At 44.0% G+C, this 23,572-nt stretch overlaps 1 protein-coding gene and 1 pseudogene across 6 annotated transcripts; one reads left to right on the forward strand and one right to left on the reverse strand.

The window, feature by feature from the left end:
- The first annotated feature begins 163 nt into the window (after positions 1–163).
- Positions 164–22,239, forward strand: CXHXorf38 (chromosome X CXorf38 homolog). Of its 5 annotated transcripts, none has more exons than XM_077888379.1 (7): positions 164–459; positions 601–735; positions 7,169–7,288; positions 8,829–8,978; positions 9,274–9,453; positions 14,534–14,720; positions 19,643–22,239. In XM_077888379.1, exons 1-6 carry the CDS (start codon positions 244–246, stop codon positions 14,693–14,695), a joined length of 963 nt encoding a protein of 320 aa, XP_077744505.1. In that variant the 5' UTR covers positions 164–243; the 3' UTR covers positions 14,696–14,720; positions 19,643–22,239. The 5 variants fall into 5 exon arrangements, with proteins under 5 accessions (XP_077744505.1, XP_077744504.1, XP_077744507.1 ...); XM_077888378.1 differs by lacking the exon at positions 19,643–22,239 and adding an exon at positions 15,373–17,999; XM_077888377.1 differs by lacking the exon at positions 19,643–22,239 and having other exon boundaries at positions 165–459; positions 14,534–15,083.
- On the reverse strand, positions 21,852–23,366 carry LOC144308147 (ras-related protein Rab-2A pseudogene; annotated as a pseudogene). Its single transcript, XR_013374766.1, has 2 exons — positions 23,132–23,366; positions 21,852–22,842 (listed from the first exon to the last, which is right to left on the reverse strand). The product of XR_013374766.1 is annotated as a ras-related protein Rab-2A pseudogene (transcript).
- Between the last annotated feature and the right edge of the window lie 206 nt (positions 23,367–23,572).

Consider the following 23,572-nt stretch of genomic DNA (forward strand, 5'->3'; position numbering starts at 1 on the left):
CAAGCTCTGGGCGAGCACTGCATAAAGGACTCGCGTCAGCTGTCACCCAACACGGATGGGGCGGGCGTATCCGTTAAGCCAGAAGGCTCCGCCCCCTTGCCTCGGCCTGCACGTGGGGGCGGGCTCCGGGCGGGGCCTGGCTGACGGCACCGCCCAGGCTCCCGCGCCTGCGCAGTGCCGTCGGCCCCGCCTCTCGACCCTCGCCCCCAGCTCTTCGCCCCTGGCGCGGGGCCCGAGGGGGACATGGTGCTGTCTGAGCTGGCCGCGCGCCTCAACTGCACCGAATACAAGAACTGGGTGAAGGCGGGCCACTGCCTGCTGCTGCTGCGCGGCTGCCTGCAGGGCTTCGTCGCCCGCGAGGTACTCGCCTTCCATCGCGGTCTGCTCGCCGCCACCCCCAGCCTGGGCCCCCGCGCCGCCTGCCGCAGCGGCTCACGGTGTAGCCCGCGGGCCCGCCAGGTGAGCCCCTGGCTTTACTCCCAGCCCCCGTCCTGGTTCCCGAGCCCTCCCCGGGGCGGCGCTGACCGCAAAACCTCGGGCTCACTTGCCCAAGATGCCACCCCTCCCTGCCGGGCCCCTTCTCACCGCCGCCCCCTGTAGTTTCAGCCTCAGTGTCAGGTATGCGCGGAGTGGAAACGGGAGATTTTGAAACACCACACCAACAGGAATGGAGACGTCCACTGGGGGAACTGCCAGCCGCGCCGCTGGCCAGTTGATGCCTGGGAGGTGGCCAAGGTAAGCACCTGCTCCGGAGGGTGGCTGACTCACCAGGTAGCTGGTCACCTGGATCCTAGAGCCTCATAAACAGACGCAGAGATGGAGAGGAATGAGTGTTTGATCTACGATCTAGTGTCCAGGGGGTTCAGAGCTGTTGTACTGCATCCATTCTAGCTTAGCGATGTAGAAGCTTGCTACTACTAACAAGGCATTTAAGTTTGCTACCCCTGCTTGGAAATATATTGGAAAGATTTCAACAAGAGACACTGACCCAAGATGTAGAGCGAGCATCATGGGCACAGGCCCAGAGGGAGAAACACGTAAGGCAAACGTTTTTGAGTGTAGGCTCCCTGAGTAGCTCATTTTGACTGTAGAGTGCCATCAGGATAGCAGAGGAAGCCAAGGGAAGTTAGAGCTAAAACAGAAAGGACTTCAAGTGCCCAGGTAAGGCATAAAACTTTGGGGAGGTCAGGTGGAGAGGGCAGCCAGATAGACTGTTAGATCTTGGCACTGTGACTTGCCTAGCTGTGACTTCCCCAATTGGGGAGTTTTTTTTGTTTGTTTTTGTTTTCCAGAAGCCCAGTAGCAGGTGGGGCTGGGCAAAGTCACCTTCTAACCCAAATTAACTTTTATAGTCAGTCTACACACTAATTAGCAACAGGCACAGGCTTGGTGCCTGGAAAGCAGGGATCAGAGTCCTAGCTTAACTGCTGTTGTGTTCCCTAACCTCAAAAATGAGGAAGTTGGACTTGATCAGTGGCCACAGACTTGTGGCTATCATGGATCCGTAAACCCACCATATCTACACCTTCTTTCCCCTTTTCTTTCTTCTTTCTTTCTTTCTTTCTTTCTTTCTTTCTTTCTTTCTTTCTTTCTTTTTCTTTCTTCTTTTTTTTTTTTTTTTGGTTGTTGTTGCCACTATAGAATTCCCAACTTTTACTTTTACCTAGAAAAGAAAGAAACTTAAAATTCTGCCCTTTACTGTGACTATCCCTCACCTGTGTGGTCGTTGTTGCTGCTTTCATACCCTTGGAATTCTCTTGAAGCCCATGTCACCTGTTCATGCACCTTTTTGTTGCTGTCACCAAAAGACCTTCTAGTCCAACCCAAGTGTTTATTCTCCAACCACATCCTCCTTTTTTCCCTCCTTTCTCTGAACTTGCATGGCCCAACTGCAGCCCTGATGACACCATCATCTGATCATGCTCAGGGGAATAATCTCACAAGGGAGCTGACTGGTTTCACTTTTAGTTCTTAATCATGAGCCCCAGTGGTCTGGCCACGTCTCTGTATAGGGCTCCTGTTCCTGGGGACAATTGTTGCTGCCTTTCCCATGCCACGCTCCCATTCCGCCACCTTTGCTCCCAGCTACTGACTTTGTGCATTTTTCCTGGAGTTGATACATGCCCATAGATACCTGCTTTATCTTTTTACCAGACCTACAAACCTACCCCCACCCCATGTGCACCATCTTCTGCTACAAAGAAGGAAGGACATTTATCTTCTTACCACCTTGGCCCTCCACTAGTATGTTGGATCATAGCCCTTCCCACCTGCCCATGGACTTTCAGGCCTCAGGGATCCACTCTCTCCCCGCCCAAGCTTATTCCCACCACCATACAGATAGCTTTAATACTGTCTTGGTTTATTTAAAAAAAAATTTTTTTTTTTTTTTATTTTTTAAAGACAAGATTATTGGGCACCTGGGTGGCTCAATGGTTGAGCATCTGCCTTTGGCTCAGGTCGTGATCCCAGGGTCCTGGGATCAAGTCCTACATGGGGCTCCTCTGGAGGGAGCCTGCTTCTCCCTCTGCCTATGTCTCTGCCTCTCTTTCTGTGTCTCTCATGAATAAATAAATAAATTTTTTAATAGATAAATAATTTTTAAAAAGACAATATTAAACATAGGGTTACTATATGACCTAGCAATTCCACTTCTAGGTTTGTATTTGATGAAGTGGAAATACACATCCACACAAGACCCTGTGCATGAGTGTTCATAGCAGCACAATTCATGACAGCCAAAAAGTGGAAACAACACAAATGTCCATCAGCCAATGAATGGATGAGCAAAATGTGCCCTGTCCATACAATGAGATGTTATTTAGCTATAAAAAGGAGTGAAGTGGGAGCACCTGGGTGGCTCAGTCGGTTGGGCATTTGACTCTTAATTCTGGCTCAGGTCATGATCTTAGGGTCGTGGAATTGAGCCCAGTATCAGGCTCCACTCTCAGTGTGGAGTCTGCTTGGGATTCTTTCTCCTCCTGCTTCTCCCCTCCTCTCTCTCTCTCTCTCTCTCTCTCTCTCTCAAATAAATAAAAATAAATCTTGAAAAAAAAAGAATGAAGTACTAATACATGCTAGGACATTGGATGAACCTTGAAAACATTATACTAAGTGAAAGATGCCAATCATATATTGTATGATTCCATTTATATGAAATGTCCAGAATGGGCAGAAACACAGAGACAAAAAGACGAGTGGTTGCCAAGGCCAGGGGGTAAGAGGGAGATTATAACTAACAGATGTATAGGGCTTCTTTTTAGGGTGCTGAACGTGTTCTAAAATCAACTGGTGATGGTGACACAATCCTGTGAATATACTCAAAACCACTGAAACTACATTTTTTTAAGTTGAGGTATAACTGACATATAACATTGTATCAGTTTTAGATGTATACTTTAATGGCGTGATAGGAGTAAATATTAAGAAATGATTGCAAAAAAAAAATGATTGCCACATCAGCATACATAGTTAGAAAAAGTTTTTTTTTTCTTGTGATGAGAACTTTAAAGATCTGTTTCAGCAACTTTAAAATATGCAGTATGTATTATTAACTATAGTCACCATGCTGGACATTAGATCCCCATGACTTACGTATTTTATAATTGAAAGTTGGTACCTTTTGACCCCCTTCACCTCCTCACCTCTGACAGCCTGTTCTCCATATCTACGAGCTTGGGTTTGGTTTGGTTTTTTTAGATTCCACATAGAAGTGAGATCACACAATATTTGTCTTTCTCTGACTTACTTAGCACAATGCCCTCAAGATCCATTCATGTTGTCACAGAGAACCATACGCTTCAAAGAGTGAATTGTTTGGTATGTGGATTGTACCTCAGTAAAGCCGTTTTAAAAAATAAAACTGCTTAACAAAAATAAATAAATAAAAAATAAAACTGCTTGAATATATATTTGGAAAATAAAATTTAAAAAGAAAGAAAAGCTTCCCTTGAGCCATTCCCTCTAGCTCTGTCCCCATTTCTGTATCTGCCTCCCATATGCATACCCTGTGGAGCTTCTCAGGAAGGGTTTTATGCTTGCTCTCTCTTCCCCAGCTGCCCGTAACTCTTCAACCCTTTACAGTGTGGCTTCTGCCCCTGCCAGCCCCCTGCATCGGTCTTGTCGGGCACATGTGACCCTTCAGTTCTCCAGCCCCATCTCTCTTTCCTCAGAGGCATTTTGCATGACTGGCCCCTCTTCTTGAAACACTTGAGGCTTTATGTCATCATTGTCCCCCATGGGTCTCTTGTCTCCCTCGCTCCTCCTCCAAAGCCTCTTTCCGGTCCTCAGCCAGCCTTTCTCAGGCCTCTTCTGTCCCCGTCTTTTCCTCTGGCAGTACTGCCCTGGCCCATGGAGTTCACCACCAAATACTACACTCATGCTATGTATCCCTAATTCGTGCCCCCAGCCCTGCCCTCTCTTCTGAGTTCCAGGTGCCCCTATCTAGCATGCTCAACCCCTCTCCTTATTACCCCCTGGGCACTTTGGATTCTCAAGCAGGACTTGCCACCTGGACTGCCCAACCCATTGCAGTGTGGCCACGCCCCAGCAGCAGCTACCTACAACCACCCTCGCTTCATCTCTCCCACTTACTGCCCCCTTGTTTACAGCTGCAAATTACTTTTGGATTCCTTCTCTCCACCTCCTGCCTGGCTTCTGGCCTCAGCCTCTCACCCAGCCACCTCTGCTGCTCTGGTGGCATCTGGTCACCCCCTGGTTGGTTCTCCACATGGCAGGATATGTAGTCTTTGAGGGGAAATTAGATCGTTTTCTAATTTCTAACCCTTGGGAGGCTTCCTGAAGAAGTCTTTAGAAGAAACTCTAAACTCCTTTCCAGAGCCAGATCTGGCCTCTGTTTGTTTTTGGAAAACAAAACATCTACTCACTGAAGAGGCAGGAGAGGGTCATGGGAGGCAGTAACACATGTTTCCCACTGCCGTGCATTTGATGTCTAGAACACAGTGGCACTTGGCACCATTTTAAGAAACTCCTTTCAGTGGCAAGGAGGCAGCAGAGCCTCCCTTGTCATCTTCTAGTTCAGAAGAAAGGGAAATCATTACTAGACTAAATCAAGAATGTGGAAAAGACAAACCCATATTGGTGAGAAAATGCACCTTGTAATGGAAAAGAAAAACTATGCCCGGATTTGAGGCACCTAAGACCCCTATAACTTTGGGATCATCCTCCCAAGAGGAGCTGAAGTAATTTTTCTTCCTGCAGTTTCATTGCACTAGTTTGGTTGTAATACATGAGTTAACTGCTGTGTTAACATCGCAGCATCCATGGGCGTCTGGATGGCTCAGTCGGTTGGGCCTGTAACTCTTGATTTTGGCTCAGGTCATGATCTCAGGGTCATGGGATCAAACCCCATGTTGGGCTCTGTGTTCAATGCTGAGTCTGCTTGGGATTCTCATTCACCCTCTCCCTCTGCCCCTCCCCCTGTTGGGGTGCTCTAAATAAATAAATAAAAATCTTTAAAAAACAAAAAACATCGGAGCATCCATCGTAGACTTTCAGAGGCTCAGTATGTCAGTGGCTGTTAAGACATGGAAAGAGTAAAAAAAAAAAAAAAAAGACATGGAAAGAGTAATGGTACTCACTACTTACTGTACCTTTCGATATGGGCCATTCAGTGCATGCAAAGTTCTTTTTTTTTAATGATTTTATTTATTTGAGAGAGAGCACATGCAATGGGAAAGGGCAGAGGAAGAGGGAGAAGCAGATTCCCCATGAATGGGAAGCCTGACTTGGGGCTCTATCCCAGGACCCCAGGATCATGACCTAAGCTGAAGGTGGACACCCAACTGACCGAGCCACCCAAGCACCCCTACAAAGTTCTTCTTAAGTATGTGAGGCTCCAGCAAGGATTCTACCACTGTCAGGAACGTAGCTGGGACTCTCCTTGGGGTATGTGGGCCCTGATCACAAGCCCTTTTTGGAATCTCATCATGAGCAGCACTGTAGGAAGCACTGCATTTGCTTGCCTCCTGAGATGTGTTTCTTTTCAAGGGAACAGTTCCTTTTATTTGGAGTTCTTACTGCAAGCTGTCTTTCATATGTCATCTTTTCTAGTCACTGGTGGAGCTTCTGAGCTTGGTAAAGTTGTTGCATTCAGGTTTAAATTTGAGACTATTTCAGGAAAGAAACATTCCCAAGCCTTGTGGTGATACCATTTTGGGTGTCCATGCCTTAAAATCCTACAAAAGGCAAGCTTATGCTAGAACAAGGCCCTTCTGATGTATCGAGTATCTCAAACCCTAAGATTCCATCTGTAACTCCTAAATAGGTCATGCTTGCCTAGTACCATCAACATAATCTATGCCAACATTTATGGCCTATTGGTTTAGCGTGTGCCAGACACCATGCAAGTGGTTCACCTGCATTAACTCATTTAATTCTCACAACATCCTTCGAGGCTGATGACAACACTTATCCCCTACTTACTGATGAGAAATCTTGAGAGTAAGGGCTACACAGTTGGCAAGTGGCAGAGCTGGGATGTGAACCCAGCTGTGTCACACTGCAGTGCCCAGGCTCTTAACTTTGTGCTACCATCATACTGAACTTGCTCAAGTCATCTTTATTTTTTTTAAGATTTTATTTATTTGAGAGCAAGAGCGCGTGCACAAGCAGGGGGAGGGGCAGAGGGAGAGGGAGAAGCAGATTCCTCACTGAGCAGGGAGCCCTGTGTAGGGCCTGATCCCAGGACCCTGGTCATGACCTGAGCCAAAGGAAGACGCTTCACTAACTGAGTCACCCAGGCACCCCTTGCTTAAGTCATCTTTACAGTTCCCACTTGGGAGTAACTATTTTTAAATTTTAAAGAACCTTCTCAACAGCTCAGCCACTGAAACTTTGGTGCTTCCTACCCTTGCTGCCTGCTTATACCCCATTGGGAAAGGATGGGAAACCAGTTCTGTCGAGTGTTTAAGTATTTCTGATAGCAGAGGGACAGGCAGAGCAGCCCTTCGGTTACTGCCCTTGGCCAAGGCTTAGCTCTGACACTGGTTCCTGACTTGTGTTTTTGACTCACGAGGCTCAACCTCGAAAACTCAGTAAGAGAATTTCGGTCATCATTCAGGAAACAGGCAGATCACACCTGCCCCACTAGCTCCTGGGGTTGGAGGAGCCTCCGGTATCCACATCCGTTGTGCCTCCCCTGCTGTAGGCCTTCATGCCCCGAGGACTGACGGACAAAACAGGCCCTGAGGAATGTGATGCCGTTGCTCTTTTAAGTCTCATCAACTCCTGCGATCACTTCACAGTTGATCGAAAGAAAGTCACAGAGGTAAGAGCCGTTGGATTTAAAACCATACAGTGAGAGTTAGGCAGGTCAGGGGGACTGTGAAGATGAGACCAGCAGCGGGAGGCCTAGTGGGGATCGCGGCGCGTGCCCCTTCTGTACATCGGAGAAGCTGTGTGTGAATATAGGACCCCTTAATTCTCCCTCACTGAAGTTTCCCAACACCTTGATTTTATACTGTTCGCTGCCAAAATAGATAAACCACAAATTTCTCTTTTCTGGTTTGCCATAAACATAATGTAATCTTCCCCATTAAAAAAAATAGGAAAGCAGTGTGTCACTCTGTCGTATGCCAGCATTTGAATCCTGTCCTTCTGAATGTCTTCAGCTAGACAGTTGCAAGAGCAAGGTCCACGGAGCTGAAGGAAATAAAAACACTAATGGACCGACAGTGTCAGAATAGATCACGATGCTTGTCATATTTTCTCTGGAGGCTTTAGACTTTATTTCACCAGAGAGCAACTCTTGCACATTTATTACTCTGAGGTTCTTCAAAAAGAGTATGTAGCATACCTGGATGATATATAATATGCAGAGAAACACATGTATATTTCACTGGCATGCCAGCAGCTGAAAGGACTGAGAATCTTGAGTGATATCAGCAGAGGCAAAAACTGTCCCAGTATAGACCTGACCCCTTTGTGTCTCTTAACTAAAAATGTAGAAGACTTTATGTGAATTACATATTAATATATGATGAGACATGGGACACCTGGGTAGCTCAGTCAGTTAAGCATCTGACTCTTGATCTCAGCTCAGGTCTTGACCTTGGAGTCGTGAGTTCAAGCTGTGTGATGGGCTCCACACTAGGTGTGGAGCCTACTTAAAAATGTGTGTGTGTGTGTATGTGTGTGTGTGAGATAAGACAGAATTGTTTGCCAAAATATAGGCAGAAGTTTATTTTCTTTTTTTTTTTTAAGATTTTATTTATTTATTCATGAGAGACAGAGAGAGAGAGAGAGAGAGAGGCAGAGACATAGGCAGAGGGAGAAGCAGGCTCCATGCAGGGAGCCCAATGTGGGACTCGATCCCAGGACTCTGGGATTGTGCCCTGAGCCAAAGGCAGATGCTCAACTGCTGAGCCACCCACGCGTCCCTGATTTTCTTTTCATCAGAGTTTCCACATCAAAATACTCCCTTGGCCCAGCTTCCTGGAGCTCCAACAATATTCAAAAGATTTTCACATTGTCTGCTTCAGCCTTTGGGTGTACCCAGAGCCAGAAAACTTGCTCTTGCTCTTTGGCCGGTAGTTTTAAGTTAAGAGATTTGGGGACTTGTGTAAGAGAGAACCAGCCAGTAACAAGATTTCAAGAGTTAGCAAGAGTTGTAGGCTTGTTTGTGTTTCTCACTCCAATGACTGCCAAGTAGCAGGTGGTCAAACATCCCCTCAAACCCTGATAGCAACTACAGGCCACACTTGTGGGTTTTGTAGTTAACAAAGCCTTTCTGGAATTTTCCATTGGAACTACAAAATCTCCATTTACCCCATTGTTTGACTTTGAAACCTTTTTTTGCCTTTCTGTAGGTGATTAAGTGTCGTAACGAGATCATGCATTCTTCAGAGATGAAAGTGTCTTCTCTGTGGCTTCGAGATTTTCAGATGAAGATCCAAAATTTCCTGAATGAATTCAAGAATATCCCAGAGATTGTGGCAGCATACACTAGAATAGAACAGGTAAAAATCAGGTTTAACGGTTCTGGTATAAAGAACAAAAGTGGGAAAGGCAACTGCATTCACTCATTTAGAATTTGAAGTTTGTTAGATTTAAATGAAATTTTAGAATGTAAGCAGGGAAAAGAAATGTTGATATGAAATCCAGAATTGTTCCAATGCTGAGAAGCTTTTCTCTGGTCACAGGATATTGCTAAAGTGGATCCAGTCAAAGATGTTTAGTTTTAAGTTCTTTGAGCAATCCAGTGAAACATCTTTCCCATTCCATCATTCATATATTTGTTCGGTAATCCAACAGCTGTTGACATCTGACTGGGCTGTTCACATCCCTGCAGAAGATCAGCGAGATGGCTGTGAATATGAAACAGGAGTTTACCTGAGTGAGAGCCAAGTCAATGAAATAGAAATGGAATTACTAAAGGAAAAACTTCAAGAGATCTATCTTCAAGCACAAGAACAAGATGTGTTGCCTGAAGAGGTAAAAAAAAAAAAAAAAAAAGCATCCTATACTCTGTGTGAGTAAACAAATCAAAGAAAGGCGCCAGGGAGGAAGAGTCGCTCATTTTAACATACTGCCAGCTATGTTTCTGATTGAGAAATCAACCCATTGCCAGAAAGTTTTCTTTTGACCCAGACTAGTATTACCTTTACACAAATATTTTTCCTCAGTCAGCGAACATTTGAGTTCCCAAAGTATGCACAGAATGGGACAACATGGTGAGGGCTACAACAAGATTCTGAACAAAAGGCTCTGGGGCTTCTCTGCAGGTCAGGGGGGATTACAAAAAAAAAAAAAAAACTTTGCTGAGAAGGTGCCATTGAACCAGGACTAGCGGAATCACCCAAGAGTTTGGCAAACTAGCAAGAGCAGAGGGCATCCTGGGCCGAAGGAGCAGCAGTTGCAGACGTATAAAAGAATAGCTTGGACCTGAGCAATGAGAAGGCAAGTGTAGGAGTGATGGTCAGATGGGAAGGCAGGTTAGCTTGAAGCCATATTTTAGAAGGTTTGCTGTGCTGTTGCAAGGGACTTGGGCCTTGTTCCTAAAAAGCAGTGGGGAGCAAACAGATGCTTTCTTTGTTTGTTGGTTGGTTGTTTTCTTTAAAGATTTTATTTATTTGAGAGAGAAAGAGAGCAAGCATGAGTAGGGGGGCAAAGGCAGAGGGAGAGGGAGAAGCAGAACCCCCGCTGAGCAGGGAGTCCAATGTGGGGCTCGATCCCAGGACCCTGTGATCATGACCTGAGCTGAAAGCAGATGCTTAGCTGACTGAGCCACCCAGGCACCCCCCACCCCCACAAGTATTTTTAAGCAAGAAAGAGTAAACTGAATAGATCTAATGTGGCTTTTAGAAAGCTAACTCATGGTCATTGGGGGTTGGAGACAAGCGGGAGGCTGTCACAGCCATGTGAGAGTGGAAAAAAGATAGAAACTGGAGGTGCAGGGGAGGAGCTGGAATCTGGAGGCATTGCTGGGGCAGAGCTGATGGCTCTTAGTGGCTGCTTAGAGTATTTGGAGTGTGACATGGGACTGGAAGAAAGTGGAAAGGGAGGGTTTAAAGGTTTCCAGCTTAGGACAGTGCCGACTGATGATGGTCTTAAGTCCTGCTAGGGAATACAGGACAAATGAATCCTCTTTGTTAGATGCAAGGTATAAAAAAAGTGGGGGGGGAGGAACAGTAGTAGAATTATATTCTAGTAAACTTCAGACAGATTCCAGTACTTACTGGATTAGAGTTCTAGATCACCAGGAGATCTTGGACAAATCATTTTACCTCTCCATTCTACCTTGTCCAAGGAAATTAGTTTACTTGGTAACCTCTTTAAACACAGGCGAAGTGTTTCTTTAATACAAAGTGTGTGTTTCATTCATTAAGCCCTGCTCCTCACTGCTCCATAGGCCTCTGTTAATCATTCTGACCTTGACCTAGATGCTTCATTCAACTTAGTGAGCTCTTTTAGCAGAGGGACTGAGAACCCCTGGTTTTTGGATGCTCCCACCCCAAGCACACCATAGGCATTGACAGCGATGAAGAAGATGGTTAAATCTTCTATTTTCTAAATCTGTGTGTTTTGTCATACTTTATTTCAAAATATCATTAGAACCAGTCTGGGTTTTGTTTCTGCTGCTTTTGTCAGAAACAGCCTAGAACAGGAGAAGACAACCAGGGATGGGGTGGGGGTGGGGTCAGACTTAAGGCCCCAGAGGCATCAGTAGCTCTGTCTTCTCTCCTCAGGGAGCTGTAGTTATTTTTTCCTGTTAGTGTAAGAAACAGCAAAATATATCAGTAGCAGTGCACTCAAGCCAGGAGTCTATGTAAGTTAGGAGCTGGCAGGGAACCTGGCAGGGACCAGGTCCCCTGCTTTGCATGCGAGGCAGCAACCACCAGGAGCGTGCACTGACAGACACCAGGCCATGCAGCTGGGGAGTGAGGGCTGGCCCCGGGGGTCTCAAGGCTCTGTTTCTAGGCCTTTCCACATGTGGCCCTGCAGATCATATATCACCGAGGAGCTAGCAGCTATAAATTTTGAGCCCTCATTATCTCTGTTTTATAGACAGGAAATTAGGGTTAGTTGGCTTGTCCTCTGGGTCCCCAAAATCTCTAGGTAGACTTGATAAATTCTCATTCTTCATGCTTTCTGTTCAGTAGAGCATGACATGTCTCTTGATATTTTGATTGATCAAAATGGAAGTTAGGATAGATTGTGATGTTATCTCAAAGAGGTTGAAGGTTGGCTTTCCACAATATGTGAACTTACTGTCTTTTGAAGGTTCTGTACCATATATGGTCATCCGTGTTCTTTAGGGTTAGTTTCCACAAAGTCAGAGGATTTGACAAACCAGATTTCAGTGAATCTAGAATGCCATCGACTGTGAGACGCCATTAATCCAGTCACTTCTAAGAAAGAAACAAACAAAAAAAAAACCACTGCCAATCTATTGTAAGACACTATCAACGGTAAGGTACCTTCTCATTTGAGATACTAAGATATGAAAAACCAGGCATCTAGGAATTTAGAAATACTGTGCTTGTATTAGGACCACAGTGACTGTTTTCACAAGACCTGTTTCTGCTGTTCATTAAAACAGTATGGCTACTGTTGGAAAGCCAGGCTGAGAAAAAAATGGTTAATGGTGGTAATTTAGTGTGACAGTTTGCACCAACATATCATGGAGCATGGGATGGCCAGGGACCGTACAGCAGAGAGAGCTCATCATCTCCATTCTGTTCTGTTCAGTTGACAAGCCTCAGTGATATACAGCATTATAAAAAGGAGTTCCCATTAAAATACACTCTGCTTGTATAATTGTGATTGTAAAATGCATTCCGCTTCAGAGCCAAATGGGAGCAGCAGCTGCTCAGGCCCCTTGGGACATGTATGGAGTATGTCCACCATGAGCCCATCTGCAGCAGCAGCCAGTCACCACCCAAGACCTCTTCATGTGGACCTGCCAACCCATAGTGCTCTGTTTGTCTCCAGCAGGTTTAACAATTCAGCTAAAACATGTCAAGTGTAGTAAGTGGCTGAAAAACATGTAAGGAATTTCCACATTCTTTAAAATCATTACTGATTTTCTTTAAAGATTTTATTTATTTGAGAGAGAGCTAGAGAAAGAGCACAAGTAAGAGATCATGACATGAACTGGGACGCCTGGGTGGCTCAGGGCTCAGCATTTGAGCGTCTGCCTTCGGCTCAGGGCATGATCCCGGAGTTCCAGGATCGAGTCCCACATCAGGCTCCCTGCGGGGAGCCTGCTTCTCCCTCTGCCTATGTCTCTGCCTCTCTCTCTGTGTCTCTCATGAATAAGTAAATAAAACCTTTAAATTAAAAAAAAAAAAGATCATGATGTGAACCAAAATCAAGAGTCAGCTACCCAGCTGAATGAGCTACCCGGTGCCTCTTATTTTTATATATGTATACAAACGTGCACATATATGTATGTGTATGTGTGTGTACATACACATATAGAGATAGATATATGGCTATTTCCTACATATATGAGAGGTTTTTTTGTTTGTTTTAAGATTTTTATTTATTTACTCATGAGAGACAGAGAGAGGGAGGCAGAGACATAGGCAGAGGGAGAAGCAGGCCCCCCAGGGAACCTGATGTGGGACTCAATCCTGGGACTCCGGGATCATGCCCTGAGCCAAAGGTAGGCACTCAACCACTGAGCCACCCAGGCATCCCCAAATGTAGGAGATTTTATTTTATTATTATTATTTTTTTCAATGTAGGAGATTTTAAAGCAAAAAAGAACTTTTAAAGTTTTCCCCATTTTTATTGAGATATAATTGACATGCAGTATTATATAAATTTATGGTGACATGTAGCATGATGATTTGACTTGTATATTATATTATGAAATGACCACCATGGTAAGTTTAGTGAACATCCATCAGCTCATCTAGATACCAAACGAAATAAACTTTTCCTGGTGAGGTGAATATTAGGATTTACTCTCTTAACTGTCCTATGTATCACACAGCAGTGCGAGCTGTAGTCACCGTGTTGTACATTCCATCCCTAGTACTTACCTATCTTATAACTAAACTTTGTACCTTTTGATCATCTTCTTCCTATTCCCTCTCCTCCCACCCTCTGCCTCTTGGAGCCACACATCTGATCTCTTTTTCTATGAGTCTGTTTGGGGGGCTTTTTTTTTTTAAGATTCCACATATAAATGAGATCATATAGCATTTGTCTTTCCCTGACTTCTTTCACTTAGCATAATGTCCTCTAAGTCCGTACATGTTATCACAAATGGTGGGATTTCTTTCTTTTTGATGTCTGAGTAATATCTCTCTTTGTATACATGTACCACATCATCTTCTTCTTTTTTTTTTTTTTATACCACATCTTCTTTACCCATTCTTCTATCGATGAACACTTAGGTTGTTTCCATGTCTTAACTATTGTAAATAATGCTTCTTATGAACATAGGAGAGCAAATAATCTCTTCGATGTGGTGTTTTCATTTCCTTCAGATGTGTTCCCAAAAGTAGAGCTGCTGGATCATAGGGTAATTCTATTTTTCATTTTTTGAGGAACCTCCATACTGTTCTCCATACTGGCTACACTAATTTATGTTCCCACCAACAGTTCACAAGGGCTCCCTTTCCTCCATATCCTCTCCAACATTCGTTATCTCTTGTCTTTTTGATGATAGTCATTCTAGCAGGCATGTAGTGAGATCTCATTGTGGTTTTCATTTGCATTACCCTAATGACAAGTGATGTCAGGTACCTTTTCATGTACTTGTTGGCCAATCATACATCTTCTTTGGAAAAATGTTTATTCAGGTCCTTTGTCCATCTTTGTTCCTATTCAGGAAGTTTTTGGCTATTCAGTTGTACGGGTTCTTTATATACTTTGGATATTAGCCCTTAAAAGCAAAAAAATTTGAGGAGACAAACAAACCCCCCATTGTGTGGCCCAGAGCCAGCTATTGGAAGACACAGGAGCAGAAGCCAGTCTTGGACCTAGTAAGTTTTTCCTCTGAATTATGAGCCTGCTATAAAGTGATCTAAGCCATGCACTGTATGGTTTCCTCTTGCAGATCTTAAATCAACTGGAAGTGGTGAAAGAATTTCTGAGAAACAATGAGGATCTTCGAAATGGTCTTATAGAAGATATTCAGAAACTAGACAGCCTCCATCTCCAGCATCAAAAACCAGATTCAGAGGAACCTGGGGCCCAGGCACCCAAAGAGAAGTCCTGAAGGGAGTTTCCACATATGATGTTAAGTAAGGACAGAATAACCTCAGCACTTTGATGCCTATTCTCTTACACAAGGCCATGATGAACACACAGTTTAGTCTAACCTGAAGTTTCCCTGTGTCCTTACTATTTGAAAGAAAGGGCACTGGACGCCTGGGTGGCTCAGTGGTTGAGCATCTGCCTTTGGCTCAGGGCGTGATCCCGGAGTCCTGGGATCAAGTCCTGCATTGGGCTCCCCACAGGGAGCCTGCTTCTTCCTTTGCCTATGTCTCTGCTTCTCTCTCTCTCTCTCTCTCTCTCTCTCTCTCTCTGTGTCTCTCATGAACAAATAAATAAAATCTTAAAAAAATAAAAATAAATGTTTAAAAAAAGAAAGAAAAGAAAAGAAAGGGCACTGAGCTTTGTGTGCTAATTGATGGTTCTCACATCTCTGAAGTGATTCAACATAATCTCCCTGTCAGCTTTGTTTATTAGGCCAATATACCTGAAGCCACTGGTCTAGTCTTAAGTAAATCAACTAACACAATCAAAAAGCATGTGAGCCCTCAAACGATGCCAGTAATGCCTAGTTCTTAGCAACTTGGTCGTTTCCATAAGAAAAGTTTGTTAAAATAACTGTCTGATGTTCCACGGTTTTCCCTTCAAAGAAAGAAAATTAAATATTTTCTCTGGTTTCAGGTTGCCCTTTGACAGAAATCAGGTGTCTTATGTGAAGGTCAGCACAGTTTCGATCTCACCTGTTCTTTTCTGTGCAACAGGAAAAACTTACCAGAGTACCCCGCCCAAACAGAAAAGAACTTTTGTTGTCTTTTCCTGGACTTTCTTTGACTCTTTGGGAACATTTTTTTTTTTTAATATTCATATGGTTGGAAAAAATATCCATAAGGTTGGTGTTGTGTTATCTGTAACTGCCCCCCCAAAAATGTTAGATACTGCTGTGCCAACACATGCTGTCATCCAAGGGTTTTTTTACTTCGTTTGTTTGTTTTGATTTTTGGTTTGGGGGTTTATTTTACTATTCAGAAGGTGAGATTCTTTTCCGGTCCTGAACTTAAAGCTGCTTTACACAGTAAAGTCCATGTTTGGCCAGGCCTGCATGAAGGGTCACATCGAGTTCTCTGCTCACTGGCACGCAAGCCCTTTCCCCACACCCCTTCCTGAGAGTCTCGTTTCTGAGGATGCCCAAGGAGTGGGCTGTGATATAAATGTTGTGATATAAACCCTTCCTTTTTGGAAGAAGGCAAGAAAACAAATCACCTAAAAGGCCATTTCCCAGCCATTTCTAATTAGTATAGAACTACTGCTCCCCATTTCTGGTAGCCCCAGGGCAGTAGGGCAAGGAGGTGGGCCCAAGGCTGGTCAGGGGGTAGTGGAGAACACAGGGACTTGACTGACCAAAGCAGGCAGAGGGCCTGAGCCAGCATCACAGATGGGGACACCAGGGACAGCTGTGTGGTTGCTGGCTTGTTCCTGGTACTCCTGGGAAAAGTTAGCTCCTGTGGCAATCACAGCTCTTTCTGTTCCATTATATCTGGAACACCGAGCACAGGGCCTAGCCCTCATGTGCTCCATGATTATCTGTTGACTGAAGGATCCACCAACAATTTATCCTTACATGTGAGTGTTTGTTATACTGTTAACTAAGCCTGGTCCTTTGTTATGAGATTTAAGGATGAAATATCACCACTCTTAGGGAATTTCAAAGTTATCATTTTCTTTCCACAAAGTGACAAACTCATTTGTAACTTCTGTTGCTCTATTGTATCCACTTCTTTGTCGGTTTCCTAAACTGCAAAACCACCACCCAGTCGTATGCAGTGGTCCATGGGATCAGCCTCCCTATCCCCTATATCTGCTCCTTTTCAAAGCCAGTGCTACTTAGCTGGGCCATGTCACCTCTGGACCTTGGGGGAAGAATTGTCCCCTGCCCCGCTGCCTGGAGGAAGTGCTTCCACTCCAGGCCCAAAGGAAGCCATCCTTCTTTGCTTGCTCAGCTGCCCATCAAGGATGTAATCTGTAGACAATGGGCAGAGGGTACGATATATTTGGTATATTTTTACATTACAATGCATATATATAATGCTGTAAACTCTGGATGAATGCAAATATGCCTGTAACTGTTTGGTCTTGAATCATACATTTTCTTTGTCCCTTCATTTCATACAGTTCCTTTAGAAGACGTCAGTAGTGGGGATCCCTGGGTGGCTTAGGGGATCCCTGGGTGGCTTAGCGGTTGAGCACCTGCCTTCAGCCCAGGGCATGATCCTGGAGTCCTGGGATTGAGTCCCACGTCAGGCTCCCTGCATGGAGCCTGCTTCTCTCTCTCTCTCTCTCTCTCTGTCTCTCATGAATAAATAAATAAAATCTAAAAAAAAATGTCAGTAGTGAAGTAAGAATCTTCATCTCACAACTCTGCCCAAACTAAGAAATTTGCTAAAACTTTTCCTAGATGGACCTTACATCTAGAAGTTGGGATCAAATTAAATCCTGATTCACTAACCAAGTTAAGACCTGATTTCTAACTTGAGGGACTTGGGGTTATGAATACTTTCATTTCATACTCCTTGTATCCAGTTAGCTCTTACCTCTCTCTCCAACATCTATCAATTACCGGTCATGGCCAGGCACTGAAATGGATGCAGATGTGAGGGTTTATAAGGTGTGGGTGATGGTATACATGCCATCTCTGGATTTACTGTCTGTTCTGATAAAGATACTGCTCAGAAAACATCAGAGTGGCAACATTTAATTCCATTGAAATGGAAGAAAGGGAAGACGTGCCCAGTGTGTACAGGAACATCAGCCTGTGGGCCTCTCCTCTCCAGACCTGGGCACGCAGCACAGGATGTGCACAAAAGGGTGCTCGCAGCAGCATTGGCAGCCCGCCATCAAGAGATGACTAGTTAGGGTTGCCTGGGTGGCTCAGTGGTTTAGCGTCTGCCTTTGGCTCAGGGTGTGATCTGGGGTCCGGGGATCGAGTCCCGCATCAGGCTCCCTGCATGGACCCTGCTTCTCCCTCTGCCTATGTCTCTGCCTCTCTCTGTGTCTCTCATGAAGAAATAAATAAAATCTTTAAAAATAAATAAATAAAATGAAATGTTAAAAAAAAAAGAGAGATGATTGGGTAAATCCCAGCACATTCATGCTACAGAGCATTATGCTGTTGTTAGAATAATATAGTAATGCCACAATGCAGTAGTATAGAATGATCTCTAAAACACGCTTAACAGAAGAGCAGAACGTTTAACAATGCCTAGCATGCTGTAAAACTATTTGTATTTTTCAATAAAAGGTCTGGAAAGCTGTGTGCCTTTCTCAAGCTTCTTTGCTGTGTACCACTGTGAAAGGAATTGGGATTGAGGGGGTTGGTTAGAAGAAATCTGGCTTTTCTGTTTTTGGCTTAGTCCCATATGAAATCTGTTCAACAAACATTGCGCCACTGGTGTTTTGAAAGTTTTTAATTACAGCTTTCTCATTTCAAGATAATTAAGAGATGTGAACAGTATAAAATCAAACTGCAAGGCTCATGTGTCACATTTCCTGGAATATGTCATAGCTTCCATTTTCGTGGGGGTCAGCTCCACTTCTGGGGGCACTTTTGAGGTGGCAGGGTCTGGAGAGGCCCAGGAAGATGGTCTCCTTTCCACACAGGGCCGTTTTGTCTCTGAGTGCCTGCTTTTCATCCAGTAATATGATTTATTCTCTCCGCCTCTCCCCACCACACAATTTTTTTCTTTAACAGAGGAATTAGAGGAGAGAAATCGTTTCAGCATTATGGTTGCAAAAGTAAGGCAGTTCTTTGGATTTTAGCCTGTGCTTTGCCAGGGAACTCAGAGGGCCCAAGGAGAAGGACACTACTTACTAAACTCAATATAAAACAAATTCTGGGTAGTAACAAAAGTGTGTTAGTAACAAAAACTTTGGGAAAAATGCCAATTCAGAAAATATTATTGGCTTCATAAAGTAGAGGAAGAGATCTGTAGACAGGTTAAATTGTGAAGGCCAGAAAGGATTGTGTTTGAGAGTTTTGGGAGATTATGAAGTGATTATTACCCTAATGATTTGAAAGGCTCATTTTAAAGTATTAATCACTTATATGGCTTTAAACATGAATATCCTAGGCAACAAAGGTTAGACCTCTTGGGTGGGCATACTACAAATTAGATCCTGTAACTGAAACATTGCCTTAGAGTTGGAGGCATTGGAATCTTTTGGATTTTTTTTCTCTCATCATTTTGCCCTCTAAATTATAAATGTAGAATGATATGAAATTATCAGCAGGGATTATTACCTACCTTTCCTTTACCAGGTTAATTAGAAATCTACCTGCCTTTGATTGAAATATACTCCAATTACAAAATACATGTTGTAAGACAGATCTAAAAATATATTAATTTCTACTCACATTGTAGTGAAGGGAAATATTCCTTTCAAGTTTTATTTTATTTATTTTTTTAATTTTATTTATTTATTCATGAGAGGCGCAGAGAGAGACAGAGACACAGGCAGAGGGAGAAGCAGGCTCCATGCAAGGAGCCCGACGTGGGACTCGATCCAGGATCACGCCCTGGGCTGAAGGCAGCACTAAACCGCTGAGCCACCGGGGCTGCCCCCTTTCAAGTTTTAATAAAAATCTTGATAAAAGGTTATGATTCATCTCAAAACTTTAAGAACTGCCCACAAAACTGTAAACTGAACATTTTGTGACATCTTTTGGGGAAGGTGGGCAATGACCTGACATGCATTATTTCTTTCTACTGAGTTTTCAGAAAGGCATGAGAATTTTTATTTCAGAACCATATGTGATAGCCAGCCTCCAAGATGACCCCCCAAAGATCCCTGCCCCCACCCCCGTATTCCCACCCTTGTATTTTCCTCCCACAACGTACTGGGGTTGGTTCATGTGGCCAATAGGACACAGCTGAACTGATGGTATGTCACTTCCCAGATGATGCTATAGAAGACTGTGGCTTCCATCTTGGGCTTTCTCTTGGAACACTTGGAGGGAAGCCCTGCCCTGAGCAGCCCCGTGGCCCCCATGCCAAGGAACTGAAACCTGCAAACGACTGTGTGAGTGATCTTGAAAATGGATCCACCATATCCAGGCAAGTCCAGAGACTACAGCCCCAGCAGACAGCAAAGATGCTGAGGCAGAAGCACCCAGATAAGCCATTCCCAGATTCCTGACCCTCAGAAATTGTGTGAGATAGTATTTGTTGTTTTATACTGTTTTGAGGTGATTTGTCACACGGGAATTGATAACTAGCACACAATAGTTTTCCAGGGTTTTTCTCCCCCATCTGCAGATTGTGAAATGCAGAAACTGCCTACAGAGTGAACTACTGCCTAGGTGCCACAGAAGATAAAGGGGAATCTTCCAGAGTTCCCCTAATGTTGTGCCTGTCTTATCTAAGATCTGATGTCTTCAGAACCCTTCAAAGAATTATGTTCAATATCTTTGGATTTGAAAACTTTCTTTTTAAGGATTTATTTTAGAGAGAGTGAGCAGGGAGGGGCAGAGGGAGAGGGAGAGAGAAACTTCAGCAGTCTCCTCACTGAGATCAGAGCTGACAGGAACTCCATCTCAAGACCCTGAAATCACGACCTGAAATGAAACCAAGAGTCAGATGCTCAATCCACTGTGCCACCCAGGGGCCCCTCTCTGCATTTGAATTTTTTTTTTATACATAGGATTTTATTTTGCACTGCTGTAACAATTTTATTATTGACCAAGGGAGAGAAAAAAAAAAGGATAAAACCATCACACTGAGTAAATTACTAAAGCTTTTCTACTTTTTTTTAAAGATTTATTTATTCATAAGAGACACAGAGAGAGAGGCAGAGACACAGGCAGAGCGAGAAGCAGGCTCCATGCAGGGAGCCCGACGTGGGACTCGATCCTGGGACTCCAGGATCACACCTTAAGCCAAAGGCAGACGCTCAACTGCTGAGCCACCCAGGCGTCCCTTTTTTTTTTTTTTTTTTTTTGCTTTTCTACTTTTGACAAGATTTTCCATCTGGTAGATTTATTGTCATATCCCCTTCAAAACAGAGAAGATACTTACCATATTTTAAAGATTATAGGTTGCCAAAAAAAATAAAGATTATAGGTTGCCACTGAAAGAAAAAGTTTACACAGTTACTGTACACCAAGGTTGAAGAACTGTCCTGCATGGAAAATATACTTAGAAATCATGTGAATAAAAGCCAAAGAAAACATTATTGTGTTAAGGAAAGATTAAAGTCCTCATAATGTACCATCTAAATATGGACATTCATTCTTTTTGGAGTCTCTTAGGTGTAGGGAGTTCTTCTGCCCATTTCACTCATTATACTGTGTCTCTACCCAACAATATTCATTAAAGCAAACAGATCCTTTTCTGAGAGGTCTTTTTTTTTTTTTTTCTGAGGAGGTCTTAAAGAAATTGTGGAGGGATCCCTGGGTGGCGCAGCGGTTTGGCGCCTGCCTTTGGCTCAGGTCACGATCCTGGAGACCCAGGATCGAATCCCACGTCAGGCTCCCGGTGCATGGAGCCTGCTTCTCCCTCTGCCTATGTCTCTGCCTCTTCTCTCTCTCTCTGTGTGACTATCATAAATAAATTAAAAAAAAAAATAAATTGTGGACACATAAGCAAACTTTTGGCATTAAAACAAGTTAACACATACATAGCCTTTAGTAATGTATATTAAGCATATTTTCTTGGACTAGTGACAAGAGAAGATGAACATCTTGTTAACAATGTCAAAAATTTTAAAATTCAGTGTCCAAGCAATTCCTAACAATGTTTCTGTAGCTTTAAGCTCTAAACAGTATAGAATTTATGCAACTGCTTTAAAGAATTCAAGCTTGGTTACACCCAAGCAGGTTAAACTGTATATATGGAAAGTAAATTATAAGTAGAGAATTAAAAGAGGCCTTCCTGTTTTCTTATAGCCTTGAAAATTGACAAACTCTTTGAGGACAGTTCTAGAATATTAAACATTAGGTCACCACAGATGTTGGGAAACTTAACCATACAAGCAGATTTAAAATACTCAAGATGACTTTGTAGTGTTTAGTACAGTTCAGTTCCTAGGTAAGGCGCGAGACAATATTTAATCACATCAATTGACCTAGAAAACAAATGCAAATAGATATGAATACAATCTCCAAAATCTTTTTAAGTGAACATTAACCATTTATTCAAAGTTATACAACAATTCGAAGGATTAAAGCCTTGTGACATAAAGCCATTTCGAATAGTTTCAGGTCTCAGCTGAGCAAGGGAGAGTGAGAGGAAGTGAGAAGCCGAATTTGGGCAGCGAGACAGTAAAAAGGGTGGACTCAACAGCAGCCTCCCCCGCCCTGCTGTCCTCCGTGATGGCCTACATGTATGGCATTAGTAGCAGCAGCGTGCTGAAGGCCAATTTTAACACCATTTGCCTCGTTGTTAATGTCAAGGACTCCTTCTTGGATTTTCTCATAGATTTCTTTTGCTGTATTAATAAATGCCTCTTCTACATTGGAGGCAGTCTTAGCAGAAGTTTCCATGAAGATAAGTCCATGTTCTCGTGCAAAAGCTTCCCCTTCCTCTTTGTTTACTTCCCTTCTAGATTCTAAATCACTTTTATTGCCAATAAGCATAATGACCATGTTGGAATTGGAATAATGGCGGGCATCTTCCAACCAGGTTGTCAAGTGGTTGAATGTATCTCTCCTTGTGATATCATACACTAGTAACGCCCCTGCCGCGCCTCTGTAATATGACCTCGTGATGGAACGAAAGGACTCTTGCCCTGCCGTATCCCATATCTGAAGTTTTATCCGTTTCCCATCGATAGTTATCATTCGAGCGCCAAACTCTACACCGATAGTCAGGTCATGCACTGGCTGAAACCTCTTGTCCGTAAACTGCAGCAATAAGCATGATTTACCAACACCCGTGTCGCCGATGATGATGTACTTGAAGAGATAGGCGTAGGCCATGGCGTTCGGTGTCTGGGCACACGGCTCCTCCTCCGGCCCCTGCTCCTCCTCCTTCTCCGAGCCCCTCACCCTGGCGCCGCTCTCTGCCTGGAAACACCAGGCCCCGCCCACCGCAGCCGTCGCGGTCAGCCGCCGGGAGTCAGGGGCCGACCGAGCTCAGTCGAACAATCTGCATTTGAAATCTTTAACAAAAGTAGAGTTTAAGTGCTCTTCCCCCCGTACACCACTCTGGAACTTCCCACATCCTCCAGAGGCAGGAGATCTGAGGTCATACCCTACAGGGTAGCCTCTGTGGCAGGAACAATGGCCTTACACCCACAGCCCCGCCCTTCTCTTTCCCCACCTCATTCAACCTGACTTAAGTCCTTAGCACCCACAGGATAACCAGGGGGACACTGTGGCCTAAAACTGTTGACCACTGACCCTCACCCCCAACCCTAACTAGCTTTCAACACAGGGTCATAGGCTTACCCGTTTTACGGACTGCCATTTCCTCCTTTTTTAGGCATGAAGAAGAAAGGCAGCGATGGTGATTTCGTCGTTTTAATTTTCTATTTACCTAGAATTCAGAGTTCGGGGCAACTGACTTCAGAGTTGTTTATCCTGTTTCCATGGTAATTATAATCGCTCTCCAATCACCAAGAGATTCTAGGTTCTCTTAAAAAGTACTTTTGAGGGCAGCCCGGGTGGCTCAACAGTTTAGCGCCTCCTTCAGCCCAGGGGGTGATCCCGGAAACCTGGGATGGAGTCCCGTGATCCTGGAAACCTGGGATCGAGTCCCACGTGGGGCTCCCTCCATGGAGCCTGCTTCTCCCTCTGCCCCTCTGTGTCTCTCATAAATAAATAAAAATTGTTTTTAAAAAGTACTTTTGAAAAGTCTAACCTGTATTTCACTGAATTCGTTTAAACCCC

The sequence above is a fragment of the Canis aureus genome, chromosome X, assembly GCF_053574225.1.
Source record: "Canis aureus isolate CA01 chromosome X, VMU_Caureus_v.1.0, whole genome shotgun sequence".
NCBI lineage: Eukaryota > Metazoa > Chordata > Mammalia > Carnivora > Canidae > Canis > Canis aureus.

Coding starts and splice junctions, on each gene's coding strand:
- CXHXorf38 (XM_077888379.1), top strand. CDS start 244: ATGGTGCTGTCTGAGCTGGCCGCGCGCCTCAACTGCACCGAATACAAG. Junction 460..600: donor GTAGCCCGCGGGCCCGCCAG/GTGAGCCCCTGG, acceptor CGCCCCCTGTAG/TTTCAGCCTCAGTGTCAGGT. Junction 7,289..8,828: donor ATCGAAAGAAAGTCACAGAG/GTAAGAGCCGTT, acceptor GCCTTTCTGTAG/GTGATTAAGTGTCGTAACGA.